Source organism: Xylocopa sonorina, chromosome 9 (genome assembly GCF_050948175.1).
Source record: "Xylocopa sonorina isolate GNS202 chromosome 9, iyXylSono1_principal, whole genome shotgun sequence".
Taxonomy (NCBI): domain Eukaryota; kingdom Metazoa; phylum Arthropoda; class Insecta; order Hymenoptera; family Apidae; genus Xylocopa; species Xylocopa sonorina.
Window position 1 is genome coordinate 11,681,173 of NC_135201.1, and position 14,757 is coordinate 11,695,929.

The 14,757-nt window shown below is 41.4% G+C and overlaps 2 protein-coding genes across 2 annotated transcripts in view; one reads left to right on the forward strand and one right to left on the reverse strand.

Annotated features, from left to right (window-relative positions):
• The first annotated feature begins 3,386 nt into the window (after nt 1–3,386).
• Ste14 (isoprenylcysteine carboxylmethyltransferase ste14) lies at nt 3,387–5,285 on the forward strand. The gene is made up of 3 exons (XM_076900977.1): nt 3,387–3,670; nt 3,741–4,220; nt 4,302–5,285. Exons 1-3 carry the CDS (start codon nt 3,473–3,475, stop codon nt 4,482–4,484), a joined length of 861 nt encoding a protein of 286 aa, XP_076757092.1. The 5' UTR covers nt 3,387–3,472; the 3' UTR covers nt 4,485–5,285.
• Nucleotides 5,286–6,190: 905 nt separating this feature from the next.
• The window catches only part of Trol (terribly reduced optic lobes), a 103,566-nt gene continuing 94,999 nt past the window's right edge, over nt 6,191–14,757 (reverse strand). The window contains 16 exon segments of the mRNA XM_076900671.1: nt 6,191–6,695; nt 6,939–7,289; nt 7,391–7,592; nt 7,669–8,038; nt 8,120–8,513; nt 9,985–10,150; nt 10,281–10,747; nt 10,855–11,162; nt 11,252–11,403; nt 11,614–11,883; nt 12,425–12,607; nt 12,936–13,202; nt 13,272–13,532; nt 13,630–13,906; nt 13,985–14,189; nt 14,270–14,678. Coding sequence (XP_076756786.1) covers nt 6,437–6,695; nt 6,939–7,289; nt 7,391–7,592; nt 7,669–8,038; nt 8,120–8,513; nt 9,985–10,150; nt 10,281–10,747; nt 10,855–11,162; nt 11,252–11,403; nt 11,614–11,883; nt 12,425–12,607; nt 12,936–13,202; nt 13,272–13,532; nt 13,630–13,906; nt 13,985–14,189; nt 14,270–14,678 — 4,541 coding nt within the window. The 3' untranslated portion in view covers nt 6,191–6,436.

Consider the following 14,757-nt stretch of genomic DNA (forward strand, 5'->3'; position numbering starts at 1 on the left):
TGTAATGCGTAGAAAGTTAAGTGAAATTTCTGTCCTAGAATGATATGCATGTAGAGTTTCGCGATTTGGCGTGCAGATTAATTAAATCAGAAGCGCGCGAGGTGGAAGACGGGTCGTTAGATGGGTAATATTCTAAGTTTAAGATACGATTGTAATTATTTAGAGTCAATTGATTATTTGATTTATGATTGCTTCTGTAAATTGCAGATAGTGATTCATCATTTATCATCTGCGATGCTGTTTATCACGGATAGGAGGTTCTTTTGGTACCTCTGACATTTTTTCAACACAGATAAGTCCAGATACGCAAGAAGAAGAACTTAAAAGAAGAACTACGAAATAATTGGATGTATAATAAATTCTATACGTTATTTTATACTTATATATTATATATTATATAGATTTACGTAAGTTTTAATTATAAAATGTATAATAAACGGGTTTGTAGCAATGGTTTATAACAATTGAGATAGAAAAAAGCACATTGTACATTTCAAATTGATAAAAAGATTGAATAAAGGTATAATAATGATTAATCAAGTGTTTAATCAATTGATAACCAATCTAACAATCCCAGAAAGACCAATTCCAATCCTTAAACGTGGTAGAACACGTAAAAAAACAGTCTTGGTCCCAATTTTAAATTAGTTGTAATTTCAAATATGGCTCTTCATTTCTTGGAATTTCGATGGTTAACCGGAAGTGACGTCAATTTCCAAGTAATTGCATTTAAGAATACCTCCTCGCACGTTATGTTCTCCTGATACAAAGTCAGAAAATCGGGTTCTCGATTGAAAAATCAGAAAACCAGGATCGCCAGAATTCCAGGAATTCTCGATGACGTCATTTCCAAGAAGTGGCACGTTCGGATACCTCCTCATATGTTATGTTCTCCTGATACATTGCCGATTTTTCGACTAAAATCTTGAAAATCCGACTTTGTATCAGGAGAACATGACGTCACAGGAGGTATCGACAATTCCAGGAATTCTCGATGACGTCACTTCCAAGAAGTGACACTTTGGGATACCTCCTATGACGTCATGTTCTCCTGATACAAAGTCGATTTTCGGTGTTTCGATTGCTAAAATCGAGAAAGTATCAGGAGAACATGACGTCATAGGAGGTATTCGCGCCACTTCCAGGAATATGACGTCATTTCTAGGAATCGTCGAAATTCCAGGAATTCTCAATGACGTCATTTCCAAGAAGTGGCACTTTGGGATACCTCCTATGACGTCATGTTCTCCTGATACAAAGTCGATTTTCGAGGTTTCCATCGAGAAATTGGCAATGTATCAGGAGAACATGACGTCATAGGAGGTATCGACAATTCCAGGAATTCTTGATGACGTCACTTCCAAGAAGTGGCACTATTCGGATACCTCCTATGACGTCATGTTCTCCTGATACTTTCTCGATTTTAGCGATTGAAACCTCGAAAATCGACTTTGTATCAGGAGAACATGACATCACAGGAGGTATCCGAATAGTGCCACTTCTTGGAAATGACGTCATCAAGAATTCCTGGAATTTCGGCTATTCTTAGAAGTGACGTCATTTTCCTAGAAGTGGCGCGAATACCTCCTATGACGTCATGTTCTCCTGATACATTGCCAATTTTTCGATCGAAACCTCGAAAAAATCGACTTTGTATCAGGAGAACATGACGTCACAGGAGGTATCCCAAAGTGCCACTTCTTGGAAGTGACGTCATCAAGAATTCCTGGAATTGTCTATACCTCCTGTGACGTCATGTTCTCCTGATACAAAGTCGGATTTTCAGATTTTGGTCGAAAAATCGGCAATGTATCAGGAGAACATAACATGGGAGGAGGTATTCTTACTTGGAAATTGACGTCACTTCCGGGAAGCATCGAAATTCCAAGAAATGACGTCATTTCCGGGAACTACTAAAATACTGTCTTATTCTAATTTGTGAATATGACAAGGAAACTGGATAGGAAGAGGAGAGAAGTTATTAATAAATAAACAAGTATTGCGCTTGATAAATTAATTTATTCAATAAAATTAGCAGAATGTACAACGAATTACGATTAATCTTATTTCTATATGATCGCAAGTACAATGTGTTACATTAAAAAGTGTAAAAAATACTATGATAGTAGTTTAAATTAAAGTTAATGATGGTTGATTGATGAGGTTTCTTAAGTTCTATTGATTTCATCCAGAGATTTTCTTCTGCAACACCTATAACAGAAGGAAAAAACAATTAGCTAATCAATATAAATCGTAGTCAATGTATTTATTATATAAATCATCGAAGTGAACTTAAATATATATAATAATAAGTAATATAATTAAATAAAATCATTTAGTAACTTTAAAGTTGCCGCGCAAGGATAACTAGTGGCGCCATCTCTTAGAGAAACGCTGAAACTACTGGCGACTAGTGGCGCCATCTCTGAGCAGACGGCTGAAACTATTCGACGTGTAGTTTCAGCACTCGCCACAGAGATGGCGCCACCAGTGTTGGTAATGTGGCGTTACCGACGTTACCGACTTCTTCATATAAGCAGACACATTCACGTCATCTATAAACAAGAGACTCTCGTTTGCGACGTCTTTCAAATTTCTACGCTTTTCAAATTATTCACTTATTTCTACGCCATCAAAGAGTACACATCACAATTTGCCTTTGCCAAATCTGGATTTGTATTTCTAAGCTTCGACTTCAGTTTACCTTAATTGTTAAATACTTGTTGCTGTTAAATAAACTTGTTGTATAGAAGCCATCCAACGTGAAAGTTAATTAGAAGAAAATATTGTGGCCAACGACGAATTTACACACTGGCGACTAGTTGTGCCATCTCTGAGCGGACGGCTGAAACTATTCGACGAGTAGTTTCAGCACTCACCACAGAGATGGCGCCACTAGTCGTTAACGAGTTTCACCGCTTTTCACAGAGATGGCGCCACCAGTCGGTAAGTAGTTCACTTACATGTCGATAACAATGCGCCAGTAGTTTCAGCACTTTCCACAGAGATGGCGCTAGTGGTACTAAATTCGAGCGCCAAATTTAAAATGGTTAGGAGATATTTTATTGAAATATATTCTACTACGCGTTAAATATATACACTTTCGACTGTTTCCGCTGTAATAGAATTGTCATGCAATTATACACTGTACGTTACAGCCTTGTTTAAGAAAGATAGCATTCGTTAATAATTATAATTTAACCAGCTACGAATACACGATTGGCTGGAAAAGATGCGATTTAACTTTTCCAACCGCTTGAAACGATACCTAATCCATGAGAAGATAACGAGGAACGAAGCTCGCGGAATCTTTTAATGCAAAAGAGGCGAGAATGTTGAAACTTGTGGAGAATCATGGTTAATTCGATTAGATCCACACGGTATTGTATTAAGTGAGGTTATGATGTAACCTATAATCGAGGTTTAATAGCGAATTATTAATACGAGACGAAGTCTAAGTGTTGTTTTGAAAATGCTCTGCTATTATGGGAAACTTAGCATTTTTTGTTTCATCCTCGGTTCGTCGATCGCTGTTCTACCAGAGGTACTTTCGCGGCTTAAAATTAACGTTCCCGAGGTTTACGTAAACGCTATTTGGTTGACGCACCTGCTCCAGTATGCAATCTTAAATGTACCATTACTTATTGCCTTTCGCGGCTTCTCCTATCAGGTATTTTAAAAACTTTATTCTACTTAATTATTTACAATAATTATTAAGAAACGATTCGTCTATGTAACAGGTTGCTCTCAGGGCGGCTTTCTTGGGATACGCTTTTGGTATCGGAGCCACAATTTCCCTGACCGCGCCACTTTCCTGGCAGATGTTCGGCGTATACATCACAGTACTGGCAACGTTTCATTACACGGAGTTTCTGAGCATAGCTTGGATAAATCCCTCCACCCTTTGCATCGATAGCTTCATCCTAAACCACAGCGTAGCCTACGGCGTGGCGGCGTGCTCTAGTTGGATAGAGTTCATGCTGGAAAGGTACTACTTCCCAATGATGAAGGAACCGTCGTTCGTATCGTACTTTGGATTGACGCTCTGCATCTGCGGAGAGCTCCTAAGGAAGCTGGCGATGTTCACTGCCAAGCATAACTTCAATCACATCGTGCAGAGCGAGAAGATGGAGAATCACGAGCTTGTCACCCATGGGGTTTACAAAATTTGCAGGCATCCCAGTTACGTGGGCTGGTTTTATTGGTCCGTGGGGACACAGGTGATCATTTTTAATGCTAAACTGTACTTTATCGATGTTATGTGGAAGCGTAACGTTTGTAAATTAACTTGATCGTTGCAGTTGATTCTTCAGAATCCGTTTTGCGCACTGGCGTACACTCTGATATCTTGGAATTTCTTTCACGATCGCATTTTAAACGAAGAAATCACGCTGCTGAACTTCTTCGGGCAAGATTACGTGGATTACCAGAAAGAAGTTGGTACAGGACTGCCTTTCATATCTGGCTATAAACTGAACTTATAGCAGCCGGTGTGTGTTTGAAGGACAACACTCTGCTTTTCTGCCAATTTCTCAGGTCTAATGTAACATAAGGATTATTTTTTTATTAACGTTTCTTTCCTTTTTGTTTTTTTTTTAATGCACAGCGACGAACTATATAAATGATTAAGAAGGATGTTCTTAACAAAATTATATTTATTGTCTCATTTCATTTTAAAGAATTATTTATATAACAATAGACTACACTTTCATGTTACGGTGGATACTTTCAGTTGATGGATTATACACTTCTTTTTATATTTACGCTTATTTACGTATTTGTATATATTTTATATAATATACGCGAGATGTATAATAGTAAATATGTGTATAATGTAGCGGCTAACACTTGCATCGACATTCAGAAAGCATTTGTTCGATGTTGGGCAATAGAAGAATGTGTTAGAGATTCGAGTAAAATGTACTTACAATTCAGTTACCTTCTGTACACATGATCATTTACAATGTCCTGCGGTGTATATGAATAACATTGGCTCGATAACTCGAGACCTGAAGAACGCATTTAGCCTGGTAGGATTTGGAAGAAAATTATGCACGATTGCCTAAAGGAACGTAAAACAGCATCGAGTTTTTACTATTGTGCATCGAACTCGAGTCACACCAGGATTACGTTGTCGCATTTTGTTCATAATATAAATCTAGTAAATGCCTACGAATGATATTTTCCTTGTTTGTTAATTGACAATTCAACCAGGCAGATACATCAAATTGAGAAGGAAAGCGAAGAAACTACGATGTATCGTTGTTAAATAAATAACAGTGTCCTGAAGGAGTAGTACTCGCTTAATTATCCCTATTTCTCCTCAACTGTATTCCGTACAATTAATTCCTTCCATTATCAGAATCATCAATGATAATGCAATGTTTGGGTGTGATAAATAGTGGTCGCATAGGATGTAAGAAAACGCCAAGATTCAAGAGACTAACTGCAATTATTTACACACACTTTTTCATTCGAATGCAAATTTTTCTTAGAACTATCAAAACACATCTTACTAGCACCGTGTTTTAACTGCAAATACTTGGTAAGTAACTTCCTCTGGTTCAGTATCACATAAATCGGAATTGTGGTTAAAGAAAACGATCAAGAGCATTGATCCAAGTAAGGTATGTTGAGAGAAAAGACCTAATCTCGACACGAAAGGTTCTTCTTAAGTCTTTCTGCTTATTTAAAATGTGTATTTTTATGCTACGGATTAGAAAAACTCTATGGAAGCAGTTAACGAATCAGACAATGGCAGTGGGAAACTTATTATAAGATTATTGTATCCATTTTCAGTGGGAAACACCAGCGTTCACTTTCTGAATATGGCAGTCAATTAGATGAGAAATATATGGAAACCAAAGAGCAGCGAACAGAAAATCAATGGTTGTTATCTGGTACAAACAAGGAGCTGTATAAAATGTAATCGATCCATTATAAAATGTTACCAGTGACCCGCTCTGTACAACTACGGATATAAAACTGTTCACGTGCCATTTGTCACGATTACTTTTCCACAATGTCGATAATATAGTCGTCCCTGAACATAAATAAACATCTTCCATATCATCTAAAATATCTTCCTTTCGCGATTATCAATAGAACTTCTTAACGTTAATCATACTTTTCTTTTTTCCATCACGGCAAGATACCGAACGATTGGATTTTTTAATGATACGTTCCAAGGTGTCCCTCTCGTCAGAAGTTTGTCGTACAAATAGCTAGAAAAACAAGAAGTAATAGAAGCCGGTTATTAAAAAACCGAATGACTTTGAAATACAAAATGTCAGATCAACGATTTACCTTGCCCTCGTCAACGAAGCGTTAAACAATTTACAAATTGGATTAATTACAAGATTTACCATTATAAATACGTGTCTCTTCATCGTTACATTGTTATTCGTGAAAACACACGTATTCAGTTGAGAAACACTTAACTTAATATATACTTCATCACATCTATGGTGTCTATGCATAATACTGTGACGAGGATGTTCTGCTCTCGAACATCCATGGTGAAAGCGAGCAGATTTTGTAGTAAAATTAACAACGAATAATGTCTGATACAATAAGCGGCTAAATTCGCCGCTGGCTTAGGATGGATTATGTTCACAGGAGGTGGCGGAACGAACGCGTCGAAGATATCCGTGTCTGCGTTCGTGAATACCAAGGATGAGGGGATCCATCTTGCTCTGAGCAGCGTGCAACATTAACATTACATATGCTACAAAATGATGTTACACTTGCTCTATACGATGATCTAAATAATATCTTTCTGTATTAAAACTTTGAGACGTATGTTGCAACTCAACGTTTCAGTGCCTCTGAAATACTCGTAAAACTTTGGGATAAGTCGTCCACAAATAAATTACAGATGTCTACAGATTTATGGAACATTGAAATGATATCAATTGGGAAAAGTTGCAAAATGATACCTGGTGCACGGAGAAACGTTCTTCCCCCTTAGAGCCTTCCCACCAATGTCTATCGCTCCAGAATCTTGCACCTCCATGGTATAGATACAGCCAGAGAATCCTTCTTGGTACTTTCCGTAAGTCATTGAGTAATCAGGTACTCCTCCTAAGTATACGCTGCCTTTGGCATTGAGATCTTGTTGCGTTCCATAGCTGGCACTGCTTTCCATGTGCTCTCCGTTCAATTCGATGCTACCATCACCCCCCTGGCGTTTTAAAATTATTCTATGCCTTTCGCCATCGTCCACCTTCTGTGCTGTGACACGAATGACCACTGGACCGGTGCCTAAGTTATACTGGTACTCTACGTACCTGGAATTATATATAAAACTAAGTACTTATTCCAGAAATACGAATACACATCACTGAGTATTTCTTGAGCAAGCAGGACAACTAGAAAATGCTGTCTTTACCCATCGACCACAGCAAGCGCCATGTAATGATCAGGATTCAGATCGTTGGGTGTCTGGCCATGCCACATGATCAGGCCTTTGGTTTTATTCGTTGATATTTCAAAACCCAGCACTTCACGTTCCTCTTCGTGTGTCATCACAGACCTGTCCAGCTCTAGCCAACCGTCCCCTCTGAATGCAACGTCGTACGTTATTTCAGCCACTAAAATTCCACCAAAAATACGTAGCTTTAGTAATAAAACGTATGAGACTTGGATTTGATTCATCGACATACTTACTTTTCTCGCAGTTCTGCCCGTTGTACTTCAGTCGACAGTCGCACTTGTAGGATCCATGGAGATCCGTACAGGTGCCACCGTTTCTGCAGGGGGTGAGTAGTTCGCATTGCTTTAGGATATTCTCACAGTTCCTGCCCACGTATCCGTACTCGCAGGTGCAGGAATAATCGTACGGATGCTCTGTGCTCTGGCACATCCCATGGATACAAGGACTGGAGGCACACGGATCGTAGGGAGTCGTGGTCGACGGTGGTGTCGTGATCACAGTGGTCAGTTTGGTTTGATTAGGCTGCAGAACGTTGCAATCGATGATATTCGCTGAATCTATGGCCGATTTGAGTATGTCTGTGTTCATCGAGGACACTGCAAGCTGGAATGCGAAACAGAATATTATCACCAAGATATTTTCGTCGCAAAAGGAACGAGTACGATTAATTCGTGGAAAACTTACATCGCTGATACAACCACGAAAAGTTTTATGTACGCCAGTGTTGCTGTTCACAGTGATTCGCCTGCGATCAACACCTCCGATGTACAAAGGAGTATTGAGAGTCATGGTGCGAGCTGTGCCTGGAGACTTCACCCCTATCGTGGGCTCCTCGTTCACGGTCAAATTGCCTTCCTTGTAGTCCCTATTTACAGAGACGTGCGTCCACACGCCAGGCTGAAGAATGTGATTCGACCTGATGATCGCCAGACCGGTGCCAATGTCGTATCTGAACTCAACACGGTTGTCCTTGACCACAAGCGCCATAAAATCACCGCGTCCTTCATCAGTCTGAGCGCAGTACAGCAGGATGCCGTCATTATCGTCCAGAGGATTGAAGTTCAATGCGATTTTCAACCTGCGATAACATTTGACTTATTAGAACGGCTACTTCATCGTGGCACCAGTTGCGAAGGATTGGTTCCTGTTAATGGGAGACAACATTGTAGTTAGTCAGAGGTTCAAGGAATTAGATAAACGTTCTCTCGTTTTTGTAGCTTACCTCGTTTCTGGTTGTAGTTAGCGAAGGTTGGAGGTAACGAGGGTACAGTTTGTTTAATTCGACTGGAGAATCCTGTTAAATCAATTTTTATTTGCATCTCAAGATATATATATCTATACTTATCACTCGAAGCCCGTCGGATACATATAAACGATGATTCTGGCCCTAGAAAACACACCACTTACGGCACATACAATGAACAGGCTCTTAAAAAATAAGTACAAACATTCTAAGAGACGTGCCTGACTTTAAGTGCGTGTGTTTATGTGTGTGTGCGTGCATACCTATGTATCTCTGTTTATGCTTACCGCACAAGTCACATATATATATATATATATATAGTGCTAGTAATTTGTTTAAAAAGCTCTCGATACTACCATAAAATGCAATTCTCGTTTGGCAGTGATCTAATTAATCGCTTATTTTAAACAGTAAAATGACTAAACGCAATGCATTAGAATGTATTAATTCAAGAAGCTGTACAAAAGACCCTTCACGGTTCGTAAGGCACCGAATCGAGAAAGCCGTCTTAATCAAAAGAGAGCTTGCTACCAGAGAAGTAATCTGGAACCGCAAAGAGTTGATATATATATATAATAAGTATAATGTATAAGTATAATTGATTGATACTCTAGTATTACAGCACCACATGAGGTTCATTCCAAGGAACTACTCACTATACAGGCTATAACGTAATCGTCTATGACACTTTACGAGGCAGAAAGATCTAATTGTAAATAAAATTCTCATAAAAAAAAAAAAAAAACTATATATAATACACGTGTAACATATATATGTATGTGGCTGACTGACGACTATAAATAGCAGTTATACAAAGACATCTATCCGGTGTTTATGAACAGTTAATTAATTATAAATGACTTTTTTTCGTTTCTCTATCATATACGTGCATCAAGTAGTTTTGGTAGTGAAAATGAGACTAATGTTTCGTGTGGTGCAGCTTATTGTGATGATGTGGTCTTGATCGTGGCTGTCTAATATGTGCGTTGCGTGCTGGAAATCGATCGTACTTATGGGTCGGGTTCATTCTCGGCCTGAAAATCATTATTTCAATTAGGATTAGGGTCTCTTCGTCACGGGGGTCGTATTACTCAGCGCGACTGACGATCTTCCAGGGGTATTTTTTGCATCCATCAAAATCCATTAACAGTATATTATATATCATTCAACGTTAAACACTAAGGTGAAACTTTCTATTCGTTCTACAGGCAAGTATAAAAAAAGATAGGGGGACATGAAATACTTATACGATAAAGAAACGACTAAACGTTTTTCATCATGCGCATGCGTTGCACTGAATAATTACCGTCTGAGAGCTTTAGGCGTATCGTGTGCTATGAACGATTTATCATCGTGGAACGCTGGATCGTAGATCTTCATTGAAGTCTCGCAACGGGCACCAGTTTTCCCGTGAGGGCAATAACAGTCGAAGCCTGTTTCCTTGTCCACGCATTTACCTTCTCCGCAAGCACCTAAAATCCATCAAACATAATGAAAAAATGCTTTTTTCTACCACTACTTTACTTGAGGAGACTCAAGAACAAGCTGAAGCAGCTTGCATACATTTTAAAAGTCTAAAAGTCTAGGCTACGAGGACTCTACCTGGATAGCATGATTGACCAATGTAGTCGCAGTGCTTGCCAGTATAGCCAGCACGACACAAGCAAGTGTATCCGTCCTTCGTAGCGTATTCTTGGCAAACACCGCCGTTGTTGCAAGGATTTTCAACGCAGATCTCGCAGTTTGTGATTCCAACGCTGTCCGTTTGATCGCCCATCAGATCGACTTCCTTCTCTTTGATCACCAATCTGCTGATGCAGCCAACGAAGCCAGTATTGATGTCTGCGTATTTAGTGATCACGACATCACTGGGTACACCGCCGACGAATAATGGCGATTTTAAGTCCAATCCCTGTCGTTTGCCAGTTGCTATGCCTTTGTAAAATCGTTCACCATCGACTAGCATGGTTGCTTCCTGTCTGTTGCGTTGAAGCTTTATGGTGTGCCATTCGCCGAGTGTCACGTGCTTCTTTGCGTGGATAGTGGCTGGGCCAGATCCCAGATCGTATCTGAAATATCAAAATTACACATTAGTAAGTAAATTGACTTCGTAAACACACTCGTGGAGTCATTGAAGTAACAACGGTCGCTTAGGGATATAACGCTCAATAGTTACTTCAATTGTGGGCAGCCGCTGATAAGCGACAACATGAGGAAGTCGCCAGTCCCGGTGTTAAACTGGTCGTTATATAAAATAATGCCATCGTAGCTCTGCGGTTTGAAGGAGATCTCGATGTTGAAATTTAAGTAGGCGTCGGACAGAGGAGGCAAGGCGATGAAACTTTGCGGCGCTTGACTGAAATGTGGGACCACACCAGTCACTACGAGCACTGTCGGTATGTCTATACTCTCCTGGCCGTTGTCTGCAGTGCATATGTAGGTTCCTGCGTCCTTAGCTTTGACGTTGATCAATTTCAATTTACTCTGCGATGAAGAACACAGCGTGTAAGTCGAGAACTATTACAACTGCCATTCCAGATTGATCGTATAGCAATGTTACGAGTAGCTCGTACCTCGAAAGTCTGCGCATCGTGCGGCAGAAGGCCACCCAGTTTGCTCCAATGAAACTTCATGGGCGGATAGATGCTTGGACGACAGTCCATCTCTAAGCTGGATCCATAGGGAGCGTGCTTGGTCTCGATTGCTGGTGCATCGTTGGTTCCACCTGGAATTAGAATCCTCGATTGTTGAACCCTTACACTTGAATGTTGCAGCTATCGCATACTCACGTTGGGACAAAGTATCGCAAGCACAAATCAAACGAAACTTCCATTAATTATTTTTTGTCAATTTTAGTCTGTTTCTGATAATTGCTTTAAGCGAATTCATTTCGTATATTTAAAGATATTAGATATTTGTTGAAACAAAGTTTTACCGTGAACGACAAGATTGAAATCCTGCTCGAAAATGCCCTCAGGAGTGTGAGCGGTGCACCTGTAGAGTCCGCTGTCGCTGACAGCCACGTTCGACAGTCTCAAGATGTTCCCGTATTCCTGAGCATTCTCTGGCAAACCTGGATGGTTTGGTCTGGACCAGTCGTAACGCGGATTGTGAGTACCAGAGCAGGCGCAACGTATGTCGATGGTGTCACCGATGTTAACCGGATCCTGGGAGACCTCGACGCTGATAGCTGGCACGTCGGTAGCTAAAAACGCAAGTGACGCTGTCAGGCGAACGTATTAAGAATTTCGTTCAAGCCGTACAAACGTGAACCCTTCTCCATTACTTCCTCCTATGACACTGATGTTAAAATACATCGAGAAATACCACAATAGACAGCTGCATATCAGTTGAACGAGGAACAGGCTACTCTATGGAGCAACAAACACACGCGACAAGTCTCAGAACTATGTCTCGAACTACCTTGCTAGGATGTGCACATCTCCTTGCAATGATTATTGGCTACAGTTTCTATTTCCCTCAAAGTTTACCATTAAGATAACGACACAAGGTGGTACAGCGGAACGATCGACACTTTCGTAACTTCGTTTTACGATTTGCAACGTGTACAAGCTTGATGTGTACAAAACGTGTACAAAATTTCTCTGGATCGGAACGATCGAATATCGTCGAACGGGCCTCGGTTACGAAAGTGTTAATTACAGTTGTAAAGAATGGAAAGGAAGAAGCGTTAATTGTTCAACAAACGTCACACATCGGGAACACATAATTTGTTCAGAACAAACCGCGTTGTTGCTGAAGACTGTCGCGGTTCCGCCGATTGTCGTAGATGTAGCCGCGCATATCGTTGCTGTAGCGAATGGCGCAAACGTAATCCAACAGAAAGCATCCTTGAATGTTGCACATGCACTCGTTTTGCTTGCACTGCGCTTGGTTCGTTTGCACGCATTCCGGGCGAAATTTAACTACTAATAAACAATACGTCGCGATAACCATCAGGTAAAAGAAAAACACGTGCACACAGCCTGCCCGAGCTGCGCCGTGTCATGACTTTGGTTGATGATGATTTTGTGGAAGGAACAGACTGTACTGAAGTGAACTCGATTTAAAATGATCCGTGCTATGGTACAATCTGGAGTGTAGTAGTACGGTATCTTCTATGTGTGGTTCACATCCTACCGAGAGATTTCCATTGGGGATGATGAGAAAAAGAGTTGGTGAGCGCACGTTAGATGAGTCAGAGATGAAAGAAACAACTCCGTGCATGGTTCGTAACAGCCGTGGCTTTCAACTTACGCGAAACGTTCAGATTAATGTAGTCGCTGGAAACACCGTGGTCAGTTTGGATCTGGCAGACGTATCTGCCGCTGTCTTCTGGCCTGGCTCTGGGCAGTTCCAAGTAACCCTCTACTTTTCGAGCACCAGATGGCAACGACTGGCCTTGTCTGGACCAGTGTATGGTGGCACTTTCTCTGGTTATACAGTGTAAACGTACAGGTCGTCCAGCATAGGCAACAATGTCCCTTTGGGCGGCTCTAACGTCTGCATCGTCGTAAGATCGTTCTGCAAGGAAACCATTGGATGCTCGAATCCACAGTTTCACGTACGAATCCTAGGAAAGTGTTATCGTACCGTTTACTAAGACCTCTGCAACGGCTTCAGCGGTTCCTGCGTCGTTGGTAGCCTTGCACACGTACTTCCCTGCATCGGAGTACGTGATCCCGTGGAATTGGAGGACTCCGTTGTCATGCGTGACGGAATAAGGAAGAGTACGTCCGATGGCGGCCCATTTGATGCTCATTGGCTGGTCTCCGGTCGTGCTGCAAACAATCGACGGGTTTTCGCCGGCACGGACTGTCTGCCTGGGCGGGATCAATTCGATTCTGGGTGGTGCTGAAAGAATGCCCATGGTTGTCGATAAGTACAATCACTTTTCTTTCAATCTTTGTTCCAAGAAGTGACAAGAAGTTCACTGCACTGAAAATCTTACACAGAACATCAAGGTGGGATTTAGCTCTGAAGAGAAGATTGCCAGCCTGATCCACTCCGGAGCAAACGTACTCCCCAGCGGCGTTCTTATCCGCAGCTCGAATGATCAATACGCCATTGTGAACGGTACTACCCTCCGGTAAGGACTTCCTGTCGGTTCTCTTCCAGTCCAAATAAATTTGATTCCCGTCAGAAGCCTGCACGTGGCAACGCATCTCCACCTTGCCGCCAATTGGGATTCTGAAGTAATCCTTTGGCACGTCGTCACCTCTGTCGGACTGTAACGATAATTAAGCGTTCCATAACCACTGGTCGCATACTTGTATGTCTTTTATCTTTTGTCAAGGATAACTAACTCCATCGTCGTCGGGACAGTTCTCTGTGCAAGGTGGATAGACCTCGTTGTCCTCCACGCTGATGTAGATACGTTTCTCGACGATCCCTGCAGAGTTGCTTGCGTGGCAAATGTACGAGCCTCCGTCATCTGGGGATGCGGAATGTATTTCGTACACAGCGCTCAACGGACTGCTTTGAAGTTCCGGGATTACCCTGTGGAGTGGTCTGCGAGAAGCAAAGTTAAACGATTACCATCGACTTTTAACGTTTCAACGCCATCATTTCCCCTTGCAAAGGAAACTTACGGCTTGTGTCTGTCCCAGGCGACTGAAGGTTGTGGATATCCGGACGCGCTGCAGATTAATCGAACACTGTCGCCAGGTTTTATCTTCAAAACACCCGACGATCTCGGTGTGATCACGATAACAGGCACAGAATGGATCTCTATATAAACCACCGCGGAGTTGGAACCCACGGAATTGACCGCAGAACAAACGTAACCGCCGCCGTCGTTGGACGTGATGTTCGAGAGCCTTAAAACGCCTCCAGGAAGCTGTTTAATGTTGGGAGGGAACACTCTGCCGTCTTGGTGGGACCACTTCAGCTCTGGCGTGGGAATTCCGGCGACTGTTCGACATTGCAGATCGGTGGAGCCTCCAAGGGTAACCGGATGGACTTCTTTAGGATAGATCTCTACCAGCGGGGCTTCTCTGGCTATTTAAACGAACCAGAAATCGCTCGTGAGTATCGTCAAATAAAAAACAGCTTATGCATCTTACGTGAATACTTTGAT